This window comes from Periophthalmus magnuspinnatus, chromosome 14, assembly GCF_009829125.3.
Source record: "Periophthalmus magnuspinnatus isolate fPerMag1 chromosome 14, fPerMag1.2.pri, whole genome shotgun sequence".
NCBI lineage: Eukaryota > Metazoa > Chordata > Actinopteri > Gobiiformes > Gobiidae > Periophthalmus > Periophthalmus magnuspinnatus.
In genome coordinates, this window is record NC_047139.1 from 31,683,000 (window position 1) to 31,710,714 (window position 27,715).

The window sequence follows — 27,715 nt, forward strand, 5'->3', positions numbered from 1 at the left end:
AAGGCAGTGGCATTGGTACACTTTTATTTACAAAGCCATACTTGGATTGCTGCCTCCTTATATTTGTACTTTGATCACAAGGAAAAATAGTGGCTCTTACTCCTTGCGATCAAATGATCAGTTGTTGCTGTCTGTTCCTTTTGCCCGCACAGAGCTGGGGAAGAAAGCCTTTGTTCACTTTGCACCTTTTACTTGGAACTTGCTGCAGAAAGACTGGAAACTGACTGAACTGTTGTCCTTAAATGTTTTTAAAACTAAACTCAAAGCCTTACAGACTGCCTCGATTATGTGCAACTGTTTTTCATGACCTATGCAATTTTAACATTGTTTGTTTGTATGTACTTGTTTTGAAATGTGCTGCCTCTTGGCCAGGACTCCCTTGAAAAAGAGGTTTTTAATCTCAATGGGACCTTCCTGGTTAAATAAAGGTTAAATTAAAAAAAAAATAAAATAAAAAATGTGACAGGGGTTAATGTGAAAAGCATAATAGTATAAAAATTTGATTTTAAAGAAAGACATAACAACTTCATTGAAATAAAAAAAGCTATGTTTATCTGTCGACTGGTATATTTAATTCTGCAATAAAACATTACATTCATGGCTACAACTGTTTAAGCACAAAAATGGAGCATGTTTACTGTTTGACATTTTCATCTTTTTACTGCAGAGTGATATGGTATTTCTTGGTAGATTCCATTTCAGGGACATTCTGTACAAGATCGTGACCATCATTTTGATTTAGCACAATTATAATATATATCCCTGGGATATATTCTTTGACTTGCTTTACCTCAAAGCGTTATCCAATAAGACATGCAAACCTGATGACTTTGGTGATTAAGTTGTTTTTTGTTGCTTGAAAACAGTTCAGAGTGTGAAGAAATTGTGTATAGCCCAGCATCTATAAAGCTTATTCATGTAGAAAAAACAGTTTTAGCTTGGTTGGCCATTCCTCCAACAGTTTAGGCATATCTTGGGTCACCAGTCAGTGACACAGGCTGCAGGTAGGCTGGGGGTTGGTAGCTCCCTCGGGATGTCTCCATGAATATGGTGGAGGAGGTCAGACTTTTTCTGTCCTTTTTGAGGGTGTGTCTGCGCTGCCATCGACAGAGCAGCACCTCCACCTGCTCTCTGAAGAAGCTGGTGGTCAGGGTGTACAGAATGGGGTTCAGGGCACTGTTGATGGGTAAGATGAAGATGACCACCCAACTGGAAATGGTCCCTACGGAGAAAGCAGAAATTCAAATTACAGTATAGTTTTTAATCTCAAAAGATTTATTTTTTTTTTTTTTTTTTGCCTTCTTCTGAAAGCCAGGATCCATTCAAGCATTGCACAATTAAATGTGAACACAAAGCTAAATCTAAAGCTGTTTGAAGAGTGTAGTATAAACGTAAGGTTGTATAGTGTAAATGTAAGTGTCAAGATCCCAGTCTTTCCCGCTCCCTTCCGTGTCGGAGTCTGCAGCTGGATGGTTCTGGCTCCTCCCATACACACCTGCAACCCATCCACAATCAAGCTGCATCTGGGGAGGACAAAGGGACCGAGGACCTGACACTAAGCGCCAGATCGTCTGCGTATCCTCTGTGGTACTACTCTGCTTGGCTCAGTCTAGTTTTTGCATTTATGCCCTCGATACTCAGTTGGCTATTTTTTGTTCTTCGTCAGATCCCGCTCCAGGGAATTACGCAGCGCCTCCTTTATTATTTAGCTTGGTGCTTGCTTGTGTTTAATATCATACTGTGTAACATTCCATGCAAGACAATAGAATCTCTGTTAGGGTGGCTGACCTCCACTAAGAAAGTTTCATAGGGCAAATTTAATGGTTGCTGAACAAATAGTAAATTCTATTTAGTGAAAGACAATAATAAACTGTATTCACACAATTCACACAATAGAGAAATAGAATTGAACTATTCTATTACCATCTTACCAGGAATCTCTACTTCCAGAATAGAAAGGACTTTGACCAAAAATATGGGTATCCAGCAGAGGGCATCAGAGAACACAATGAAGAAAAACCTGTTGGCCACAGCCACATCTTTGTGCAGCCGGCTCCTCAGGTCTGTGGCATTGATGCCTGTTTTATAGATGGAGTAAAACATGCTAGAGTAACAGCACAGGATCATCAGGAAGGCCACCAAGTTAAGACCTGGAAAACAATATATGGAACAACACATTATCTAACTGTGCACAGAAAAAAATAGGACAATTAAAATACATTATTTTATAAATGTAAAATATTCAGCAATATTCAGCTCTCTAGCTTGTAATTTGCTACATGGTCATTTTCACTAACACAAAGTGTGACTTCCCACAATTACGTCTAGAGAATTTTAATGAAACAGGCACTGCTATCAACGTACACTGAGCAAGCATAACATTGTAATCACATGCAAATTCATGAGGGACATGATCACTATACAGCCCCAACACACAACAGACCTTGTTCTTTGCATTTATTAACTATACAGTGTTGACATTTTTGTTTCAGCAACAGTAACTTGTCTAACGTCAAGCCCCATGAGCATCTTTTGTCACTGATTCACCTCTTTCAGTGGATCAATTTTGATAGATATTGACCACTGCAGGAAACACCCAGCAAAATGTTTTTGAATAATCAGCCTTGTCAAATATACTTAGAATCAGCATGTCATTTCCCATTTCCAACAGATCGTTGAGGACAAAATGTTTACTTTTTTGTATGCAAACTTTAAATTTGCATCTTGTTGTAACATTAATAAAACTACTGCTCGTACCTAGAAAAATTCCAGTGGAGTATCCTTTGGCTGTTGGTTTCTCTTGACTCTCAGAGTGCAGAGGGAAGCAGACCCCGTTACGTCCATAGTAATTCCCAAATATCTCCTCGTTCATTAAAGGCACAGCAGCTATTATGAAGCCGGTGAGCCAAATGGATGAGAGGACAACCTGGTGATGGGAAAGAGACAAAGTCAGATTATAAAGGCTTTTCAGCATGTTATGCTTAATTAAGGAGAATTTAAGAGATGCAGGTTTATAGTAAGGTTTCCTATGTTGCCCAGACCAGCGTCACAGGGCCCCCACCCTGGAGCCAGGCCTGAGGTGACTGCTCGAGAGCAAGTTCCTGGTGGCCGGGCCTTTCCCCACTGGGGAAAAACTTGACCTTATGCTTTTATTATTTGAAACAATGATTCAGTAATATCAAACGTTACACTGTGTAGAGGAATATACTATATATGTAGTGGCTTTGTTCCAGATTTGGTGGTCCAATGCTCCTATCATTTGGAACAGAATCTAATTAATTTTACTACACATTTTTTAAATAAGTAGAGCAGTAGTTGTAATTGAAACTCAATTCATTGCACTACATCAAATTACCCATAATTGTAATGATAGAATCATTAGAAGTTACAGCATGTAAACTGCCATTGAGACACAAATGCCTTAAACCGTGAGGATATATGTGGCTCTGTAACAAATGCCCAGTGTTCAACATTGTCAGCAAACATTCACTCAGTCACATGCAACTGTGATGTTACTAGCAGTAGTTTGATTACATTTGTTTGCTTTTGAACACCTTGTTTTTAAAATAATCTTATAATTACTTGCTTTCATGGCTCTGATAACATTTCTTGATTTGCATAAGCCTTAAAATTCAGCTGAAGTAATTTGCACATTAAGCAAGTTTTGTGGCCAAGTCTATTCTGGTTTTATTCACTCAGCAGTCACCCATTTCCAGGCATCAAATCTGGCACCTAAAATTAACATAATCTGATTAAAAATACCAACAAGATAAAATACACAGTGAAAATGTCTCTTACCCCAGTTTGGAGTTTGCCTGGGCGCATATTACTGAAGGGAAAGACAATGACCAAGAATTTCTCCAATGTTAGGTAAGTTAGAAGGAGGACAGACACCTGTGTGAAATATAAACATAAAATGGCCTTTGCATGTAATAATAATATGTAATGATATAAGCCCTGTATTAGTGCATAGATCAGAATAAACTTCACTGGCATTGCAAATTTGTAATCTGCTTTGGTGCAACCGTTTTATAATATAGCAATCATAATATGATCCATGCATACTACAATATAACAAAAACAGTCACCAACTGATAATAAAAAGTCATAAAATGTGTCAAATATACAATATGGACAAAAACCCAACAGCTCATTTTAAGTAGTTTTGAATTAAATTAATTTTGAAAATATTTGAGCCCAGTTTATTGGGTTAGTCAAAAGGAGTTCTGACTTGCAAAAGGTGCAAAAGTTGATATGAGCCAGTGGTAATGAAATGCTGCTTCAGTTTGCAAGAGTTAATACAAGTAAACAGCAGTATCTATCTCTACACACAGGTATTTTTTAATGCTACATATATTAGTTTTATTGTTAAAAACATCTGGATAAACATGCATTCTTACTGTGAGCTGCTTATCTCCTTATAGCTAGGTATGTTTCACAGTATTCTGTAGAACATTATAGGCAAAGCAAAACATTTCCGCTGAACCAAGCACATGGCAGGCCATCCTCTGAGTCTACTTAAATTGCAGTTTTCCCTTGTATTGCTTGCAAAGCCACATTGTGCATAAAGCCTCTATCTATTCCATCTAATCCTAAAATGTGATTACCTCGGACGATAGCATGGCTAAAAATCCAATGGTACGACACTCAATGCTCTCCATCCAGATCAGAGCATTGCGGTTGTATTGTCCCCGAAATTTCACATCGAAAATCCCAACAAAAAACAGGTACACTCCCATAAGACAGTCTGCGCCTGGAAGATAAGAAATACACAAAAATTTATGCATTTAGAGGGAATAGACCAAAGAACTTTCATTAAAATGTACACAAAAGGATAATATTCATGCAGTATTTGAGACTAGCCCAAGTGGGAATGTTACAGTGGAGGAGCATGTAAGAAAAGGTGACTCACTCGGTCTATTTTAAAACTTTGGGAAGCAACAGTAACACAGTTAAAGTGTTTTAGTACTTTTCATGTTTGAAAGTAACAAAGCTGTGACATACAGTGGCTTGCAAAAGTATTCATCCCCTTGGAACTTTTTCACATATTGTCATGTCACAACCACAAATTTAAATACATTTTCTTAGCATTTTATGTGAATGAGCAACACAAAATGGCAAGTGTGAAGTGGAAGGAAATATTTTACAAGATTTCCAATTTTTTTTTAAATAAAAAAACTGTGCAAAACAAGTGCAGTGTGCAAAATAATTCAGCCCCCCTTTTCTTGAATGTAACCAATTGCTTTTAGAAGTTGCCTGATGATTTTGGAAAGATTGAATGTTGACTTAATGACTTACAAGAGTCCACCTCAGAATCAGAATCAGAAGACTTTTATTGCCATCGTCAGTGAACACAGTTCACAAACTAGGAACTTACTGCGGTGATTAAATGTAACATAAAACACACTGAATAAATACAAATACAAATAAGGGCATGCACACACACATGCTTAAAATAAATAAAATTAAATACTTAGACATAGAAAATATATACAACAGCAGCATCAGAACAACAGTGCAAACATCACTTATTAAAGTGACCGGTATTATAAAGTGTCCAGTTTAGTGCAGATATTTTAAAGTGTTCATGAGACGGCAGAGGGGAAGAAACTGTTCTTATGGCGAGAGGTTCTGGTCCCAATGGACCGTAGCCTCCTGCCAGAGGGAAGTGGCTCAAATAGTCCATGTCCAGGGTGAGAAGTGTCAGCTGATATACGGCCTGCTCGCCCCCGTGTCCTGGAAACGTACAGGTCCTGTAGAGATGGAAGACTGCAGCCAATCACCTTCTCAGCAGAGCGCACAATGCGCTGCAGTCTCTGTCTGTCCCTGGCAGTTCCCCAGCGAACCACACAGTGATGGAGCTCTGCTGAGCTTTCTTGATGAGGGAGCTGATGGTCAGCTCCCACTTGAGATCCTGAGTGATGCATGTGCCCAGGAAGCGGAAAGAGTCCACACTGGTGATGGGGGAGTCCGTCAAGGCGAAGGGAGGCAGGGAGGCTGTGACTTTCCTGAACACAATCATCTCCACTGTCTTCTGGGTGTTAAGCTCCAGGTTGTTGCTGCTGCGCCAGGACACCAGCCGGTCCACCTCCCTCTTGTAGGCAGATGGTAGGCAGGTGTTCCAAGATGAGCCAGATGAGGGTGGTGTCATCCGCTGGAGGCAGTTGGTGTACAGGGAAAGGGCAGGGCAGAAAGTACACAGCCCTGGGGAGATCCTGTGCTAATATTCCGAGTGTCCGCGACATTCTTCCCCAGCTGCACGCGCTGCCTCCAGTCCGTAAGGGAGTCAGTGATCCACCTGCAGGTGGAGTCAGGTACGTTGAGCTGAGCGAGCTTGTCCTGGAGCAGAGCAGGGAGGATGTTGAACACAGAGCTGAAGTCCACAAACAGGATCCTGGCATAGGTTCCCGGGGAGTCCAGATGCTGGAGGATGAAGTGAAGAGCCAGGTTAATGGCATCATCTACAGACCGATTGGCTCTGTAGGCAAACTGCAGAGGGTCCAGGAGGGGGGAGATGAAGGACTTGAGGTGGTGCAGGAGCAGGCGCTCAAATGAGGTTGGGACATGACATGACTCCAGGTTGGGACATGACATGACTCCAGGGAGGGCCTGTGTGTAATCTTGTCTCAGTATAAATGCAGCTGTGCTGTGAAGGCTACAGAAGTTTGTGAAGAGAGTGTTGGGGAGCAAACCATAAAATTAAGTCAAAGGAGCACACCAAACAGGTCAGAGAAAAAGTTGTGGTGAAGTTTAAAGCGGGGCTTGGATCTAAAGAGATTTCCCAAGCGTTGAACATCTCAACGAGCATTGTTCAATCCATCATCCAGAAATGGAAAGAGTATGGCACAACTGCAAACCTACCCAGACATGGCTGTACACCAAAACTTACAGAACGAACAAGAAGAGCACTCATCAGAGATGCAGACAGGAGGCCCATGGTGACTCTGGAAGAGCTGCAAAGATCCACAGCTCAGGTGGGGGAATCTGTTCACAGGACAACTATTAGTTGTGCACTACACACATCTGGTCTTTATGGAAGAGTGGCATTAAGAAAGCCATTGCTGAAAAACATCCATAAGAAGTCTTGTTTACAGTTCACTAGAAGTAATTTAGAGGACATAGCAAACTTGTGGCAGAAGGTGCTCTGGTCTGATGAGACCAAAATCGAACTTTTTGGTCTAAAAGCAAAACGCTACATGTGGAGGAAAACTAACCCTGCACATCACTCTGAACACACTATCCCCACAGTGGTGGGGTGATGGCAGCATCATGCTGTGGGGGTGCTTTTCTTCAGCTGGAACAGGGAAGCTGGTCAGAATTGATGGGAATTTTCCCATCAACTCTGACCAGCTTCCCTGTGGATGGAGCAAAAAACAGGGCAATTTTGGAAGAAAACCTGTTGGAGTCTGCAAAAGACTTGAGACTGGGGAGGAGGTTCACCTTCCAGCAGGAAAATTATCCTAAACATAAAGCTAAAGTGACAATGGAATGGTTTAAAGCAAAACATGTGTTAAAAAATCTGACAGAGCTTGAACAGTTTTGCCAGGAAGAATGGGCAAACATTTCAGCCTGTAGGTGTGCAAAGATGGTGGAGACATACCCCAAAAGACTTACAGCTGTAATTGCTGCAAAAGGCGGTTCCTCAAAGTATTGACTTGAGGGGGGCTGAATACTTTTGCATGCTGCACTTTTCAGTTTTGTATTTATTTATTTATTTTTTATTTTTTTTATTTTTTTTTTATCTGAAAATGATGTATAATTTTCTTTCTACTTCACATTTACTTCACCATTTTGTGTTACTTATTCACATAAAATGGAAATATGATATGAAATATGAAAAAATATTTAAATTTGTGGTTGACAAAATTTGAAAAAAAGCCACTGTATTTAAAGACAGAATATCACAAAATATGTGATATCAAACAGATGTGGTGGTTGATGTGTGGTGGAAATGTAAGTATATTCATGTTGTGTCTTTAAATGCATTTGATCTGTGTCTGTCAGACCCAGACCAGACATTAACATGTGTGAAGGTTCTGTCTCCATCCCACAGGAAACTCATATTTGTTCTACCTGTCTAAGTGTAAAAGTTAATTATCATATGGGTGTGAAACAAAAAGTCACTCTGCTTTTAAATGTATGTAGCATTATCATTCTGGTATAAAATTGTCAGAGCTCAGATGCTCAGGGTTGTTTAGACTGAGACTGACTTGGTGGAGACTGGTGGAGAGGCCGGGAGGCTACCAGTCTGTGACCAGGGCAGGCCTGGACCCTGTCCTGACTGTATCTGCTGTAACAAACAATAAACCTTTTTTTCTGTATTTCAAAACTCACTGAGGTTCACAAATGGATCACTTTTCATCTAGAACTGTAATTTTTCCACAACAGATGGTAAGTCTCCTGTTATTCAAATGAAACTGCAAATCCTCTGTTTACAATTTGTTGCTTAATGACTTGGCATATATTTTAAGGTTAAGTTACATTTGAATGTTCCCTGAAGGCAAATTTGTTCCCATGACTCAAAGTCAATGTCAAGGACAACCAGCACCCACAGCATAGGGTTTATAGAAAGTTTTACATGTTAAAAATAGACTAGGGCATTAAACTGCGGTCACAACAAGAACTCAAAGGGCGGATATGGAGTTCTGTCTCAGAATAAAAGTAAACAAACAGTATGCAAGGTCTGTAGAGACACACAACACGCTTCAGTGACATAAAGTCCCTAAAGTTCCTGTTTGCCACATTATTTCCTTCTTTTCTATTGTCTTTGTAGAACAATACAATTCATGTCATAAATAATTGTTTAGATGACCTGGACAACTGTGATATTAAAGAGAAACATTTCATTCATGCACTAAATAAAAACATAAAAAATATTAATAGATTTGCCCAAGGACATTACAAGAGTATGTGATGATTACACTTCCAACCTTTGGGTTATTAAGGGAATATAATCACTATTAAGTTTGTACAGCATTGTACATATGGATGACAGATCTGCCCTAGAACTGATCTGAACTGTAACTATACAATGGAATGTATATCTCCTGTTTAGCCATTCATATTTATCTCCACAATGGAATTAAGGTTTCAAGAGTAAATTTCACATTGTTTTCATACAAAGAAGAGTTAATCAGCTATAAGATAACTCATAAGTCTAAAACATATAATGGCATTATAATAGATGGAACACTTTCTTTATTACCACATGACATCACAAGGTGGAACAGAGTGTTTTCTGTTTAAGAGAAGATCTCAGCCTGAATATGCAGGGTTTGTATGTTAAACATGTGTGCATGAAACAGGCATGTTTTTGTAACGGAAATGACAGTGATCAGATCATAGTCTAATATGAGCTCTGTAACTTAAGACTTGCACTTACAGCAGAGCACTTTGATGCAGGCGGCGTGCAGGTTGTTTTCAGCTCGGATCAGGGACCTCATGCCGATGACGAGGAGGTTTCCGAAGCAGGTGACAAAGGCTATGACCCAAACAGACACCCGTAGGACCATGTTTGCCAAAAGGTTCTCAAAGGAAGATATCCCGTCAGTGTTGGGCTTACAGGAGCGCACGTGGGGAGCATACGAACAATACTGGAACGTCTTGAAGTAACTGCAACAAGACACAAGGTTTGATCTGTACAATCAGTGAAAACAACATGAACTCAGTGGTGCAGTGGTCAAGACTCACCTGGGTTTGAATCACAGACCAGATTTGTGTGTATGGAGTAGTGGCCCATAGCTCGGTAATTTTGCTGTTGTACTTCTTGTGTGTATAGTAAAAAAATAAAGCCCAATTATGGCTAGGCATTCGCTTTTATAATTACTCAGAATAATAAAACAACATTGGGAAAATGTAGCCTACTTTTCCCTGTACATAATATATTTATTTCTGAAATTTATAGTTAGTCATTATAGTCAAGTGTACCAGACTATTTATGTGAATACAGGTTTCATGGGATATTTTAGACTGCTCATAAACAGTACATTTCATAATCTTGTGCAGTCATTTTATAGCTGTATAGTGTCCTGTGGAGGTCTATACTCACATGTGGGAGAGGTTCTTCATTGGCAAAAACATCTTGGTCTGAATATTTTGGATTTCAATTCCCTCCAAGGCCCTTAAACACACCATAATTCAACAGTAACATCCAGTGAAATCAGTTTTTCCAAGAGGTTGTACTTTGTACTTACAGGGACTGAAGATGTGTAAGGTGATTAAAGTGTCCAGAGTTGATGCACAGTAGTGGATTGTGAGAGATATTTCTGCAACAACAAGCACATGCAAGTAAATTTATTGAAAATGAAATAAACAAAACAAATAGTGTGGTGAACAGGACTGATGAGAAAGTTACCTAATCTAACTCATCTGTCTTCAGTTTAGACACAGGTAATGGAGCAACAGTAGCTCAGCTAGTCGTGTTTTTACCATTGTTGACAAAAAACATCATCAGTGGAGAGGTCAGATCCACTGACCCACAGGTTGGCAGTGCAATTCCAGCTCCCACAGATGAATGCTGTCATTGTGTCCTTGGGCAAGACACTTAACGCACCTTGTCTGAATGTGTGTGTGAATGGGTGAGAGGTTTCTTGATGTAAAAGCATTCTGAGAACCTTGAAGGTGGAAAAGTGCTATATAAAATGTGACTAAAATATTACAATAGCTGAAAATATTGGTTTAAATGCATAGTGTTTTGTTTGTTATCACTATTATCTGGGTCATAACATAACCATACAAATTATACTGTAAACACAGTGCCTACCCAAATGTCAAAATTATAATACGAGTCAGTGCAGGTAAGGAAAAGGGTCATTGGTAAAGATGCTATTTAAACCATAAAGAGGCTTCCTTTTTGTATTCTGTCAACAAGCGGGTTTGCACTTTTAAAGCTAAAAGATGCTGAGGAAATAAAGTTGATGTAATATGATTTCAGAATTGCAGTACATGACAGGAGAAAGATGTCCTAAATTGTTGTGTGACTGTGGTGAGCTCTGACAGAAAAGGTTAATGAAGAAAAAAACAGCTGATAATGACTTCATAATAAAACATTACCTCCTGATTCCTTTGCCCTTTAGAGTCAAAAGAGACAAAACCAGGATTGTTATGTCAGACGTGGCCACACTTGTTCAACAAATATTTAGCAAAGGTAAAGGACACACACTATATAGTTTGTTTGCTTGTCTTTTCTCCATTCACATTACATGTTTTTTTTTTTTTTTTTTTTTTTTTTTAATCTTGAACTGTATTTGGAAGACATTCAAAATAAACTAATGGATGTAATATTGTAATGTAATGTTTATTTATATTGTTGACTGAGGCTGGTCCTATTTGTGTTCTTGTCATTTTATATTTGTCTTAGTATTTCAATCTCAAAGCAATGGATCAAGTACTACTTCAATCAGTGCAATTAAATCAAAAAACACACCAAGAGATAAAACAAAAATCTGGTTTATTATAAAAATGTTACTTTTTCACAGAGAAGCTGGACCAACACAAGGTGAATTTACTGAATGCAAACTAATAGTGTCGTTTTGTTTTATAATATTTCGATTGCCAGATGTTTTGCTGTGTGGATATAAAATAACATATGGTTGTTTCTCAAATGCCACATTTGTCTTTAATAGGTCTGTGTGCATTATAGCTGGATAAAGCTTAGTTAATTATGCTCTTGAGAGACATTGTATATTGTTTTGATGAAGGCTATTTCAGTTGAAGAAGTACTCAATTTTGTTACATAAGTAAAAGTACAGATACTGGAGCAAAAATATACCAAAGTAACATTAAAGTATCACATGAACAAATCTGCTTAAGTAAAAGCATTAAAGTACCCGTTTAAAAACGTATTTAAAAGGAGTAAAGTATTTTGCACAGATTTTGAGATCTAATAAAGCTTGCATATGCAGATTTATTGTTGTTGTTTTTGTATACAGTACATGTGGGAGACCAATTTATGACACTAAAGTTTTTCATGCATGTCTGCTGTTTCATTTGAGCCCTGACTGTGTGTGCTTACAGAAAAAAATAGACACAGAAGTAGTAGTTCAAAATTGGTCACTACTATAAATCAATACAAATTCAATTTGTGAGATTTCTAAATGCCAAAAGAATGATAAAATAACAATGAATATACATAAGAAGAACATGATGTGTTTGGATTTGTTAAGCACAGACATAAGTAGTTCAATGTTTCATCTTCACAAAACAGGTGTTACTCACAGTTTGAGCAGGGACCTGGACAGATTCTTAAAGGTGTTTTTGGACAGCTCTCTAATCCGATTACTGGACAAGTTTCTGAGGATGGAAGAGGGATAGAAATTGTACCAAAAATATGGACAAACCTTTGCTTTGGTCAATTAGTCCATGAATACTAAAATACTGACAGTTCAGCAAGTTTCCACAGAGACTGAAAGGTGTTTTCTGGGACACTGTTGATCTTGTTGTCCATCAGTAATCTGGAAGGTGAAAAAAAGCTTAGAATAATTATCAGGTCAAAATAGTGTATTACTGTATATCTTCTTTGAATAACAGTTTGAATTTATCAAAATTTCTGCAGATGTCATGGACTGCCACATGAAGATGCAATACAAAAAAGAATGCAAAAAAGCCAAGTGAAACTTAAGAAAAGCACTAGTTTGTAATGCCCTTCAAACTAAACAGAAAACATGCTGAGGTCTGATCTAACAACACAAAAACAAAGCAGATGACAGAGCATTTCCAGCATCCCATAATTAGTACATTTGAGTTTTAGTACGTTTGAGTTTTGTGCTTCCAAAAGAAGGTGTATGGAGTTTAAAAACCCAGTGGAACACTTCCTGTATTGCCACATGACATCCCAAGGTGGAACAGTGTTTTCTGTTTGAGAAAAAAAACTCAGTCTAAATCTCCAGGGTTTGTGTATTAAAAAAAAAATACAACTGCAGGTCTGTTTGTGATGAGGAAACAACACTATAATAAAGATCAGAAAACAGCACAATATGGACCTTTAATGTGGTGATTGTGCAAGTGTGTGCAACACGCCCTTCATGAATAATGCTTCATTTGATACACAGAGCTCTATGGTTGTAGGTGTAGTAGTAGTATTAGAACTTGTAGTAAGGCATTTTGATCTCAGTGATTGTAAAACTGTTATAACTGTTATCTGGTGAACAAAAAATAATCTCATTTTCTCCTGTTGTAAATGTGACAGTATTCAAGTATGAGTCAGGAAAAAGACTGCCCTGACGATGTTTTGGCGGAAAATGCAACTACCATGGAAATGTCTCCTTGTTAGATAACAAGAGTCAGAAAGATCTTACATTTTTACAGATAAAAATGTTGGAGTGAATCAAAACAAAGGACAAACATAATTCTGTTTGGCTTCAGTTTGTGAATATTTTCCAATGCTGTAATTCAAATTGAGAGCTAAGGGAAAAAAACAAGAACATAGTTGGAATTTCTGTCTAAATTCTTACTCTACTATGATGTTAAATCAATGGCTTATATAATATGTATTGCTACCTCCATATGGTCATAATCTGATGGCTGATCAGTGGCAATAGCATCAAATTCAGTGAAGAAATTAGTTTTGGAGACCAAATTGTTTCGATCAAACCATAATCAGGCAAGTTTTAACTCCTGATTGTGAGGCTGTTGTGGTGAACCAAGCAATCACATGTGGTTGTTATGCAGTTATGCAAAAATCAAGCTTCCTTTGTGAGTAATTTGAAAAGTTCTTGTTGTAAACCTATCCTCTATCAATGCCTTTGGCCCAAACTTTAAAATCTAAAGAAAAGCACCCACAAAAGTTCATTCAGAGCCTCACACTCGCTGCTCACAAACTCGAATCAGAGACATTTTGTGTTTGAGAGTGAAAAGGAAAGATTTAATTTGAATATTTACTTTGTAATTAGATTACAAGTTTATAATGGGACTTATTAAAGAGGAGTCATTTTAAACTGTGCTAAATATGGTCAAATGCTTCTCTACATGTGATGGTTCACAGTCAGTAATAATGGAAACAATTGAAATCATTATTTACCAATCACAGCTCACTTTAAAACTGCAGTGTTGTGGTGATGCTGGAGTATCTGTTTTTTTGTGGTTGTGCTTTATAATAACTTTTTTTTATTTTTTTTTTACTACAGCAATTCTATAATATAATGTATAATCTGTTGTTTTCATGTATAGGTAATGTTCACACTCTAGCATTTGATGCTGTATTTTCAGATGAAGGGCAGGAAACTCTATGGGAGATTTACAGTTTTTGAAAGAAATATTCAAACATATTATCCAGACATGTTGAACTTTTATTTGTTAGGGAGAGGTCATTGTAAATGTGTCATGTTAATCTTTCAGCTAAAATCCTTTCAACTGACAACAATCACATCTTTAGGGTCGAATATTGGCCTCACAGTTTGAAGCTATTGTGAAAAAAGTTCATTTCTGTTTTTTATACTGAACGAAGGCAAGGCAAGGCAAGTTTATTTGTATACCACAATTCATACACAAGGTAATTCAAAGTGCAAAGTGTTTTACAAATTTTTTTTTTTAAATCACACAAATCAAAACACAAATAATCACAAATAATCATCATAAATTTACCATTAAAAGAGAAGAGTGCAGAATAAAAACCTTTCAGTCGTATGCACAGCTAAACAGAACTGTTTTGAGCCTGGATTTAAACATTGTCAAAGTAGAGGCCTGTCTCACATCTTCAGGAAGACTGTTCCAAGTTTTAGCTGCATAAAACTTAAATGCTGCTTCCCTGTGTTTAGTCCTGACTCTGGGCACCAGCAGGAGGCTGGTCCCTGAAGTCCTCAGTGTGCGAGATGGTTCATATGGCACTAACATGTCGGAGATATACTTTGGACCTAGGCCATGGAGAGACTTATACAAAAGCAGAGCTGCTTTAAAGTCTATTTTTTGAGCTACAGGAAGCCAGTGCAGAGACCTGAGCACAGGACTTATGTGCTCGTACTTCCTGGTTCTAGTCAGGACCCGAGCAGCAGCGTTCTGGATGTACTGCAGCTGTGTTAAGACTCGTTTGGAGAGGCCAGTGAGCTGGCCGTTACAGTAGTCTAACCTACTGGAGACAAATGCATGGATAAGTCTCTCTAAGTCTAGCTTTGACAGTATACCTTTGATTTTTGCAATTTTCTTGAGGTGGTAAAAAGCTGCAGGTGTTATTGATTTGATGTGGCTGTTAAAGTTCAAGTCTGAGTACATTATTACCCCTAGATTTCTAGCCTGAGTTGAAGGTTTTAGAGAGACTGGAGGTGACTGCTAACAGTTTCTCTATGTTTCTGTGGGCCAAAGATGATGACTTCAGTCTTGTCTGAGTTTACAGAAGAAAGTTGTTTTGCATCCACACACTGATCTGTTGGATGCAGTGGCAGAGTGAATCCACCGGTCCATATTTACCTTCTGCCAGTGAGACATAGTAGACACAGACATCTGAGTGTCATCTGCAGAGTTGTGGTAGGACACATTATTGCAGCATGTAGAGATTGAACAGCAGAGGTCCCAGGATTGAACCCTGGGCACCCCAGAGGTCAGGGATATTTAATCTAATATACATTTTCCAATTTCAACAAAGTACTCCCAGTTTTCTAAATAGGACTTGAACCAGTTTAGTGCCATACCAGAGATGCCCACCCAGTCCTCTAGTCTCTGTAAGAGGAAGCAGCACTATCTATCTAACAGGATCAAGACTGAGACTTTGCCTGCATCAGTGTTCAGGCGGATGTCATTTGTCACCTTGATAAGAGCAGTCTCAGTGCTGTGGTGGGGTCTAAAACCTGATTGGAAGACATCAAAGGAGTTGTTAATTTCGAGGAAGTTAATAAGCTGTTGGTAAACAACTTTTTCGAGGACTTTGCCTAAAAACGGCAGATTTGAGATTGGTCGGTAATTGTTCAATATTGTGGCATCAAGACTGCTCTTCTTTAGGAGAGGCTTGATAACTGCAGTTTTCAAAGCGCTTGGGAATGTTCCAGATTGAAGTGACATACTAACTATGAGAGTGAGTGGTGATAGCAAACTGTTGAGCACAGACTTTAGAAATTTAGTGGGTAACACATCGAGGCAGCATGCAGATGAACTCAGACTGGTGACAATCTCTTGGACAGTTTTGTCAGTTACAGGTGCAAAGTGAGTCAGCTCTAAGTGTCTAGGTAGCTGCTGAGGTGTTATTTGTGTTGTGGAATTTATGGCATTTTTAATGCCCTGAACCTTATTAAAGAATACTGCAAACTCATTGCACTTAGATGTGGAAATTTGTTCTAACGGCAGTGGAGCTGGGGGGTTTGTTAATCTGTTTACTGTTGCAAACAGGACATGAGAGTTGTTACTATAACTTCCAATAATGTCAGAAATATACCTTTGCCTTGTTCTACATAAACTGTGGTTGTACATGTGCATTTTTTCTCTGTAAATCTCATAATGAACCTGGAGCTTTGACTTGTGCCATTCCCGCTCGGCCCTCCGGCACACCCTTTTCTGTGCCCTGACCGAGTCATCATTCCTCCATGGCGCTTTCTGCTTATCTTTAACCATTTTAACCTTCATTGGGGCAATGGTGTCCAGAACATTCAAAACACTCGAAGTTACAGAGTTCACCAAATCATCAACATTAGAACATGAGGCATTTTCAAAGTGTATCATTTCCATGAACAGTGCACCTGTTTTATCATTTATGTGTCTCCTTCGAACAACTGCAGGACCAGCCGCTGGTTTGGGAATAACAGACAGGTCAAAAAAGACACAAAAATGATCAGACAGAGCAACATCCACCACATTGACATTTGAGATATTTACTCCTTTTGTAATGAGCAGATCCAGAGTGTGTCCTCTGTTGTTGGTGGGCTTGCTGACATGCTGAGTCAGACCAAAGGTTTCAAGGACAGAACGGAGCTCTTTAGCGTTTCTGTCAGACACATTATCCACATGTACAAATCACCTGTAATGACTAAACCATCAAAGTCTGTGCATATGACTGAAAGCATCTCAGTAAAATCATCAATGAAACTCAGGCAGAGCTGAGGAGAGTATGGAGGGGGATTGCTTTAGCTCCATTTTAAATGAAACATACTCAAAAGATGAAAACACCCCAAATGACAATCTGTGAGTAACTAAATTATCTCTAAAAAATGCACACACACCTCCACCTTTTTTGTTTAGTCGTGTTTCAGATTCAAATTTGAAGTTGGGTGGAGTTGATTCAACAAGAATTGCATTACCTGTGTTTTTGTCGAGCCATGTTTCAGTTAAAAACATAAAATCAAGATTAAAAGAGGATATAAAATCATTAATTAAAAAGGACTTGTTACATAAAGATCTGACATTGAGCACAGCGAGTTTCAGATTGGTTTCAGTAGGACTGGATGTTATCTTCTTACAGGGAATGTGAACTAAATGTCTCTGATTGGACAGTCTAACTGTCCTTCTGTTAATCAGTCTACATGGTGTAACTGTAGATATAGCTCCATCACAGGGCCTCAGCATGATATTATTTTCATCATGTCTGTATGTCCTGAGACAGCAGAGGCCCTGTGTGTCCTAGCTCTTGTTGATAACAGCTCTGGGGGAAGGCAGGGAAGGGCAAGCTGGGGGGAGTTTGGTGAGGGACCAGGTGAGTGCCAAAGAGGAGCAGGGGGGAGTTTGGGTGAGGGCCCAGGTGAGGGCCGAGGAGGTGGAGCAGGGGGGAGTTTGGGTGAAAGACGAGGGGGGATAGGTGGGTACGGGGAAGAGTTCAGCATAGTTGATGCCAGAACTCTCGATTGTGCCATATTAGGTGTGAGGGGAGCCATCTTAATTCCTGATCTGATGAGACTTTCTAGATGGTCGGGAAGGGCCATAGGTGAAGGTGGGGAGGAAAAGGAAAGTGAGGAGTCCCTAGAGGGAGTAGATGTAGCAAAGGGAACCCAGGGCTGGTCTGTGGGCAGGGGAGGTGATGGGCGTGCTGCTGGGACTGAAACCTCTGCTGGGGCTGTCATTGACAGGTTCAAGGCCTGTGATGTGGGCCCTGAGGGAAGTGACGCTGGAGATGCATCCTTCACTTTTGAAGGTGGTGGTGATGGTGATTTGTTCTCTTGGGGAGGTGGTGGTGCTGCTGAATCTTTTGCTGGGGGAGATGGTTGTGGTGCTGGTGATGACTCTTTCGCTGGGGGAGATGGTGGTTGTAGTTGTGGTGCTGACACATTGGCTCGGTCTCTGGCTTCTCTCATTCTTCTTTTCTCTCACTGGACCAGGACCCTGTCCAGGTTGGTGCCTCAGAGTGTGGAGGAGGTTATCCGTCAACACTGTCACTCCACCTCTGCTCAGGTGCGGGCCATTTCCCTTGAACAGGTCCTCTTGTTTCCAGAATAGATCAAAGTTCTCAATGTAGTGCAGTCCTCTAGCTACACATTCATTGAACAGCCATGTGTTCAGCTGAAGCAGCCGGGTAAAGTTGTTCACCTTCCTTCTGTCTATGCTAGGAAGAGGTCCACTGATGAATGTCTTAACCTCCACTCTATCAAGCTCCTCAAATAATTCAATGAAATTCTTTTTCAAGATTTCAGTCTGATTCATTCCGGTGTCAACTGCACCCACGTGCACAATCAGCTTTTTAGCTCCTTGATATGTTGACAAACCTTTTGGGAGGAGTTTTGTAATCTCAGAGACAGTGTGACTGGGGTACGAGCAAGTTTGGATTCCTCTGTGAGTCACATCTCTGTTAGCACCGTCTCCTAGCAGCAGCGTATCTCTGATCTTGACGTTTGGCACAGACCATCTGTCTGCCGCCGCTCTTTTGCCAATTTCATTGCTCTTGTTTTGCTACAAAAATCCATTTTCCGTTTGTATATTAACATCAACATCAGTCTGTGACAGTGGTAAAAATCTGTTTGTCAGCTGTATTTTGGGTGATGTAACTATATTAGCATTGTCTCTTATCACTTGTCGCGTTTGCTTGAAATTCTTGTCTTTACAAAGTTTTGGAAAAGACACCATATCACTCAGGTTTAAGCTGAAAGTAGCAGGTTTTTCACTGTCTTCTCTAAAAGTAACTGTAGGCTGCTTACCACTGGAAGTCACAGGGAGCGTTCGGTGAAGTCCTTTTTCAGATTCTAAAACAAATATCCTTGCTTTTAGCTCATTAATTTGTTGTTGGTAGTTCCGCAGCGTTCGCAGAAAGAATTCCTTTCGTCTCTTCCCCCGGACATGTTGGTGGCTTGTCAAAAATTTTGTTAAAAAATGTAAAAATGGTTTAAAAGTCTTGGTTTACTTAAGAGAAAATCATAACTAAACAAATCTCCCAGCAATGGAAGAGGTAAAATGATTAAAAAAGCAAAGTAAGGAGGAAGCAGCAGGAGCAATCAAGGTTTGCGTCTGTACTCTTCAGAAGCAGGGAAGAGACAGTAAACATTGTTATTAGTGTACCTATTGACATGAAACAAGAACTGCAATAGAGATATTAACTATAAACCAAATCTGCCATTATCAAATCGTGACCTGTCTGATCAGCTCAGTTTGAAACTATAGAATTTGCTCTGGGATAAATCAAATCTTTTTTCATATATGAATGTAGATAATTATTCTGTTTTCAGATTTGGATTTGGAGGGTGTGATTTGTTACATTGGAGCCACCTTAGCTAATATATGACTCAACATCAAAAGTGAAGTGAAAACAGAGAAAATGCAAATAGTTTTACAGGCACAGCAGTAAGCCACGACTGTATAAAGATGCTGTAAAATGTGATCTATAGTCATCCAAACGCACTCTTCTCTCTGCAGTCTATTATTTCCAACTGAGTTCATTGATTTTACAAACTCATTTTTTTACAGAGGAGCAGAAAGCTAACACCACGTCCCAGACAGCCATGTTCACAGAGTATACATGTAAAGTACTCACAGCACTTCCAGTTTACTGCATGTCTTCAGGATGGAGTAGTTCAAGGTTTGGATCTGGTTTCCTTCAAGATCCCTGGGAAAAATATGAACGTTTTATTCTAATAGTCACGATAGTCACATTTTTGTAAACATTTTGGTTATATCCTTGCATACAAAAGAAATTTTGTTTGTTGTGTAAAGTTATTTTTATGCTGTGTTTGTTTGTTTGTTTAATTTCAGATTACAGCTTTTATTTTCACACATTTTCACAATAGGCAAAACAATGGATCCTTTTGAGCCAACCCTGCTGGTAAATTATTTTGTATTTATCTTAAAAAGAACATTTTAAATAAGAAAGAAACAAATTTATAAATAAAATTACACTTTTTAGAAATCTCAAAACAAGATGAGAAGTACTGACAAGACTGTATAAAGAAGTGGACTCTGGGAGTGAGGCGTCACCCAGTCAAATGAAACTCATTGAGACAGGTGTAGCGGCCAATCTGGAGCTGAGCCCCATATTAGGAAATCTGACAGCAAGTATCACAGCAGCCAAAGAATCTTGATAAAGGGTCTATAAAATGTACATCAAGGGTGCTGACTGTTTTCTAACCTCTGTATCCTGACCCAACCAAGAACACTAGACAAACTAATCACAAATGGAGTGATCTCTAAAAGTCTCAGTAACTGTCATTTAAATCACTCAACCTAAGATGTTAAAACTAAAAGTCTGTCTGGTTCTTCAAAGTTAAAACTTCAAACAGATCAGCTTTAAAAAGTGGTGAGGGATTCAGGCACTGATTATGGTGGGATTTTTACACAGAAAGTTACAGCGACTTGAAGCTAAAGACCTTAAAGATCCCAGCTCAGGGACAGAGATACACAGATTGCTTTTGTCTCATCAGCTCCAGAACAAAGCCCTGCTCCATCCAAATGTTACACTTAAAGTCCCATTTGATCCTCATGTTCACCTTCAGCAGACTTGTCTAACCTCACTCACAGATGAGTACATTCATGCAGCACATGTCCACAGCTCGATCAGGGGCTCATATATTTAAAGGTCGAACATGTAAGTGTCTAACATGAATATAACAATGCATAGGGAATCTGCAGTATAGTTTTTCTAATCCTGAATTTGTTATTATTAATTGGTTCTGTGCACAATAAGGGAACTGTTAGCATCACTACTTCCCGTCCAGTTGTATCTCTATGAGGTTTTTGCAGACTCATGCTAAAATGAGTAAATATTTAAAAATCAGGCTGTGGACAGGGAGCTGCGGGTGGGTTAGGGGTCAGGGGTCAGAGGTTAGGGGGTTATGGTCAGGCAGTGAACAGGAGCTGGGGGTGGTTGTGACTGATAATATGTTAAAAAAATAAAATGAATACTTCACCGGACTGTGTGACTTATACTCAGACTTATATGTGAAATGATTAAAATATACAATTTCAAATCTTTGTTATTGTCACACTAGCAACTGCGCAAGGGCACTCTAGGCTTGTGTACCAGTATGGCAACTACGCAGACATGGCGCTTCAGCTACTTCCGGAGCGGTGCTTCATCTACCTCTGGAGCAGGTGGAGTTGTTCAGAAGTGACACGGAGGATGAAGAATTCAATGGATTTAGTGCTTTGGAGTGAGATCCAGAGTAAACTTGTTGCTTGTTTTTTATGCTTTAGTTATCTGATTAACTGTTAATATCTTACGTCAACCTACCAGACACGTATTCAGTTCTGTCTATGCTTCATGTTGGTAATACCTATAAGAAAATGTACTTGACTCATTCTCTTTTATACACTTCATATTTAATTTCCCCAAATTTATTTTCTCTTCCTTTATAAGACCATAAAGGTGATATTTTTTTCATTTGGAACAATACTGTAAATGTTTAATTTATCATAAGTCTAGTTTAGGGGACACAAAAACTATTTCCTGTTTTCCAGTTCAGCCTTTTATGCTAATGGAAAGTCTTTACTTAAGTACTTTATTTAAGCACTTTTTAAGAAACAATTGAAAAGTAAAATATAAAGTTTTGGGTTCACCGGTTTGTTTACTAGCAGGCCAAAGTGGTATGTATATTTTCCATGCATTCATATACAGTTTTGTGTGTATATGTAATATGAGCGAGAGCATATGTTATATTTGATGTTTGCTAGTTCTATAGTGTGAACTGTGATGAAGACATAAGACCACAGCAAACATCAGTGAAAAGAACTCTAGTGTCTGTTGTGTTTGTCGACAAGCCAGCATATGTTACATTAGCGTAGAGTATCTGATTAACTGTTAATATACCTGTTATAACTGTTAACATACTAGACATGTATTCAGTTCTTTGTCTATGCGTTACGTTAGCGTGCTGTAAAGCTATTCAGCCTGTTGTTCTCTATTTTATTGTTATTATTATAACTTGCTTTTAAAGATAAAATGTCTGTTCTTGATCTCAGATTTTGTAAAATAAATTTCCCCCAAAAATGCAACTTATAGTCCCGTATGACTTATGTTTTTTTTCTTCATTATTATGCATTTTTTTGCTGGTGCAACTTATACTCCGGAGTGACATATAGTCCAGAAAATATGGTAAATAGGGTGTACTAACCTGTCTTTGTTCTATATGTAAACAACTGAAAAAATATATGAATTATTGAAAGAATAATGAAGGTTTCTTTTCACTTTGTATCCATAAAGATTCAAATACATTTTGGGACAACAGAGTGTACAAGAAGGCTGATGTTATATCACAGTATAAACTTGTTTTTAGACCTCAGGGGGAATCATAGTCTTCTTCTCATATAGGGGACATTACCATATATATGGGTACTCACAGCCAGTCCAGGGAAGGCATGTGCTGACAGAAGCTGGGGTGAGGCAACTGTTTAAGAGACGTGTCCACCATTGACCTATAGAGACCGAAAACATCACACTCATTTACCTACAGACAAAATGAAATGACACAGAACATGTAGGTGAACACAGAACATGCAGGGGAACACAGAACATACAGGTACAGTATAAAAACAAACTTGACTAAATCAGTTTTGATCTGATGGAAATTAGGGATTTTCTTGTTTTACATTTTTATGTTTTATTAAAAGGAATGAAAATCACACATTTAATCACTGTGAAAATATGAATAGGCCTATTAAAACTAAAAAACAGTTGTGTGGAATAATGTGATCTTAGTATAATTTTTTGAAAACTGAAAATGTTGTACTCACAGATAAACGAGAGACCGAAGACCTAAGAATGTGTCCGGGGACAAACTGTTTAAAGGGTTATGGTCCAACATCCTGCAACACCAAAGACACATTTGTAAAGCTACCAAAGTAGTTTTTTATTGTCTTTTTAATAATCTGAACTTCTTGTTTCATATCTCCACAGACCACTTTATTAGATACATCTGTGATAAAGTTCCTGAAGCCAGTATGCTGACATGATCTTATGGTTTGTTCTGGCAAACATTTGCTTTAAAATTTAAGGCTTTTAAAAAAGTTATTCCTGCTTTTATAGTACTTCAAACCTCTCTTGCCATTCTCTTCTGATGTTGTATCAAACAGGCATTTTTGCTCAGATAAATCACTTTTCTCAGAGGCATCTGCATTTTCATGTGGATATTGAGCAGGATGTTCACACTTACTGCCATGTATGCTTATAGAATGCATATTTGTATTTTAAAGTTTGCCTTATGACAAAGATGACCACCAATATGTAAATATTACATAGTATTAGCATTTACAGCCTGGCATATCACACATTCATTACAATATAAAAGATCAGATTTTGATTCAATGCTTCTTTAATTCTGGTTGAGCGATATTTTATATTTGAATTAATCCCAAATGACACAGTGACATTCAATACTGAAATACTATACTATTACTATTCCACGGTTGCATGTTTGGATTCAACTTTCTAAAATAAAACCAGTTGTGCTGAAGACTTGTGGTCCACTTTAGGTCCATCAAATTCCCTAGACTTCATGTCTGAGTTCATGGCAAATACAATGAGAAACTGAACATAGTTATTACATTACAATAGACTTTAAAGCAGCTCTGCTTGTATATAAGTCTCTCCATGGCCTAGGTTCAAAGTATATCTCCGACATGTTAGTGCCATATGAACCATCTCGCAATTTGAGGACTTCAGGGACCGGCCTCCTGGTGCCCAGAGTCAGGACTAAACATAGGGAATCAGCATAACGGGTGAGTGTAGCGGACCAAAGGATGCAGACTCGGGGAATATTTACAGGATTTATTGTAAGAATAGGGACAAGGTACAAACGGTGGGTGATCCGGAGGTGAGCAGGTGAGCAGGAACACAGGAAACACAGGGACCGAGGACATGAAGGGACCCCAGGACGACGGGCAGACCAGACGGGTGTAGGGCAGAGCGGGCAGGAGACATCCAGGACCGGAGCACGACAAGAACACAGGGACGACAGGAATGCAGGCAGGAAAGAAGTGACACGACAATGATCCCGCGCTGAGTCTCTTCTCCCAGCTCCTTTTATGCGCAGCAGGTGTGTTGATTGCACTGATGGGCTGCAGGTGCGCGCAGGAGGAGCCAGGAGCCCAGCCCAGATCTGGCAGGTGAGGGAGGGAAAGAGCAGGACAGGAGTAAAACCAGGAGCGGACAGTGCGGATCATGACAGTACCCTCCCCCTAAGGGCTATCTCCTGGTGGCCCAAAAATTGATACGGGTGGGCGGAGGGGAGCCGGACGGAGGGCAAAAATGTCACTGGTGCGGGCTGGTAGACTGTCCAGTGGGGCAACAACGGTCCGGGAAACGGGCGGACGACACAACGAGGTCCCTGGACGGAAAGCTGAGTCCAGCGGAGCTGCGAGGGTCCCACCGAGGGGGCAGAGGACACGAAGAGGTCCCTGGACGGAGAATGATGTCCAGCGGAGCTACGACTGTCCTGATGAGGGGCAGATGACCCGAGGAGGTCCCTGGACGGGAAACGGTGTCCAGCGGAGCTACCACGGTCCAGGCAAGGTTCAGAAGGCACGAGGAGGTCCCTGGACGGGAAACGGTGTCCAGCGGAGCCACAACGGTCCAGGCGAGGAGAGGACAGGTTGGGAGTGGACCGGTTGGTACAGGACGGCCAATGGGGAACAGGCCCGTGAACCGGAGACAAACAGGTAAGCAGGGTGGGCTGGTAGTCTTGTCCAATGAACCCCGAGTCCGCTTGGTCCATGGTTGGTGGGATCATTCTGTCGTATCACTTCTTTCCTGCCTGCGTTCCTGTCGTCCCTGTGTTCTTGTCGTGCTCCGGTCCTGGATGTCTCCTGCCCGCTCTGCCCTACGCCCGTCTGGTCTGCCCGTCGTCCTGTGGTCCCTTCATGTCCTCGGTCCCTGTGTTTCCTGTGTTCCTGCTCACCTGCTCACCTGCTCACCTCCGGATCACCCACCGTTTGTACCTTGTCCCTATTCTTACAATAAATCCTGTAAATATTCCTATAGTCTGCATCCTTTGGTCCGCTACACTCACCCGTTACGACAGCATATGACTGAAAGGTTTTTATTCTGCACTCTTCTCTTTTAATGTTAATTATATGATGATTATTTGTGATTATTTATGTTTTGATTTGTGTGATTTTAATGTCTTTCTTATTCTGTAAAGCACTTTGAATTACCTTGTGTACGAATTGTGCTATACAAATAAACTTGCCTTGCCTTATATGGACAAATAAAAGCGCCTTTCTCTGCTTGTAAACAACTGATTTAAAGTGCAGCAAGGGATTTGTTCTCAGGAAGGACGAGAAACCACATTTAAAACTGTCAGACTGTTTTGTGAGACTTAGCAGTTTGACCACAGCACAATTTCAATAAAACCAAGCACAACTTGAAACCCCAAAATCTGTTAATGTCAGAGAGTGCTGGATCATTTATGGATTAAAAATGAATGAACTTGAAGCATCCTTTCTAACTCAGTCATACTAAACATATTTTCGCCAGCAATATACAAACAGTACAATGAACGACTGAAACTGTTAGCTCTTCTATCTATTGACCTTATTCGGTTCTGCCGAAAGTAGGTTGATTTGTGTAAAATGTCCAATGATCATGAACAACAAATTTTATTTGCTGTTGAGATTGGCAGCCCCATGCAAAATAATACAACCTGAATGACCATGGCGGCGCCCACGACAACTTCTGCAATAAGGTGACCAATGTGTCGTGTAATGAATTATTCGAATTATTACAACTCAAATGTAACCATATAGGCCTAATGCTACATTAATTGAAGAAAAATGTCCCCACTGGTGCCAAGAAAAGTTACAGGTGATAATACTGAACCTGTAAACTATTGTTCATGCAGCATACGGAACTTTGAACCATAAGTCCATATAGTGATTATCATGACAGGAGTTGTTTACAAAGTGCCCTGAACAGAATCTTACTTTTAAAACATGTACCACAAATCTAACTGCAATAGATGAATCCATTTCAGCTAGGAAAATGACCAGAACAAGTGATACTTTCATATACAGTAGCCTTGCAAGTAAATAATAGTAATTGCATTATCATATATTATATGTAGACTGAATGAATGACTGAAGAGTGTGGTTGGTGCTACTCACAGCCACTCTAACTGATGTAGCTCCTTGAATACACCAGGACTCAGGGATGGAATCAAGTTTTCATTCAGAAACCTGCCATAAAAAACAAAGAATGATAAATATGTGGTAAAGAAGGAGCTGAGCCGGAAGGCGAAGCTCTCGATTTACCAGTCAATCTACGTTCCTACCCTCACCTATGGTCATGAGCTCTGGGTAATGACCGAAAGGACAAGATCGCGGATACAAGCGGCTGAAATGGGCTTCCTCCGCAGAGTGGCTGGGCGCACTCTTAGGGATAGGGTGAGAAGCTCGGTCACACGAGAGGAGCTTGGAGTAGAGCTGCTCCTACACGTTGAGAGGAACCAGCTGAGGTGGCTCGGGCATCTGCTCAGGATGCCTCCTGGACGCCTCCCTAGGGAGGTGTTCTGGGCATGTCCCACCGGGAGGAGGCCTCGGGGAAGACCCAGGACACGCTGGAGGGACTATGTCTCTCGGCTGGCCTGGGAACACCTTGGGGTCCCACCGGAGGAGCTGGAGGACGTGTCCGGGGTGAGGGAAGTCTGGGAGTCCCTGCTCAGACTGCTGCCCCCGCAACCCGGCCCCGGATAAGCGGAAGAAAATGGATGGATGGATGGAAATATGCTAAAGGAGACCAGCGCAAAGACAAGCTCCATACAAGGATGAACGAGAAGAAGACTGTACTCAAGTTTACTGCTGAGGCTGTAAATGTCACTGTTGCTAACGCTTCTGATCATCCAACATGTACAAGAGTCATACTTATTCATTTGATAATTTCAATTAGTCTTACGACACGGTTAGATCACAATAAAATCCGCATCTACATGTATAATCATCTCTACAGTCAACATAACTTACTTTGTCAAAGTAAAGGACTTGAAAAAGTACAGACCCCCACCTTCATAATTATAGGATCAAGTTAGTTAGTTCAGTTTTGTTTTACTATCCATACGTTTCAGAATGGAAAAACAGGCACTGTCATGGCAATTTATAATACAAAATATATCTTTTGAAGTTGATGGGCAGTTGAAACCCATGAATAGTGTATGGCTGTAGCAACAAACACATTATATACAGGCCTATAGTGGAGGATTTAAACAGGCTCACTGCATCTTATTAAAAAAAAACCCAACACATTATTCCCTCTGGGCTACTGTAGTTTTTCACAGTCTTCACACAGTTAAAATGAAAAAGTGTGGTGGCCAAACTTTAACTTTCTGCACCAATCACCACTGGAGAGAACACACGGCTGGGTTTAACCCAACACCTCAAGGAAGTGCAAAAAGAATCC

General features: G+C 39.8%; 1 protein-coding gene across 1 annotated transcript in view; it reads right to left on the reverse strand.

Moving 5' to 3' along the window:
• Positions 1–549: 549 nt before the first annotated feature.
• rxfp2a (relaxin family peptide receptor 2a) overlaps positions 550–27,715 on the reverse strand; it is a 52,648-nt gene continuing 25,482 nt past the window's right edge. The window contains exons 7-20 of the mRNA XM_055226420.1: positions 26,428–26,499; positions 23,062–23,133; positions 22,669–22,743; positions 19,871–19,942; positions 12,381–12,452; positions 12,217–12,291; positions 10,194–10,265; positions 10,049–10,120; positions 9,383–9,612; positions 4,608–4,753; positions 3,799–3,894; positions 2,758–2,926; positions 1,932–2,150; positions 550–1,222 (exon numbers count right to left, since the gene is read on the reverse strand). Of these exons, the coding sequence (XP_055082395.1) occupies positions 963–1,222; positions 1,932–2,150; positions 2,758–2,926; positions 3,799–3,894; positions 4,608–4,753; positions 9,383–9,612; positions 10,049–10,120; positions 10,194–10,265; positions 12,217–12,291; positions 12,381–12,452; positions 19,871–19,942; positions 22,669–22,743; positions 23,062–23,133; positions 26,428–26,499 (1,702 nt within the window). The 3' untranslated portion in view covers positions 550–962. The remainder of the gene's footprint in view (positions 1,223–1,931; positions 2,151–2,757; positions 2,927–3,798; positions 3,895–4,607; positions 4,754–9,382; positions 9,613–10,048; positions 10,121–10,193; positions 10,266–12,216; positions 12,292–12,380; positions 12,453–19,870; positions 19,943–22,668; positions 22,744–23,061; positions 23,134–26,427; positions 26,500–27,715) is intronic.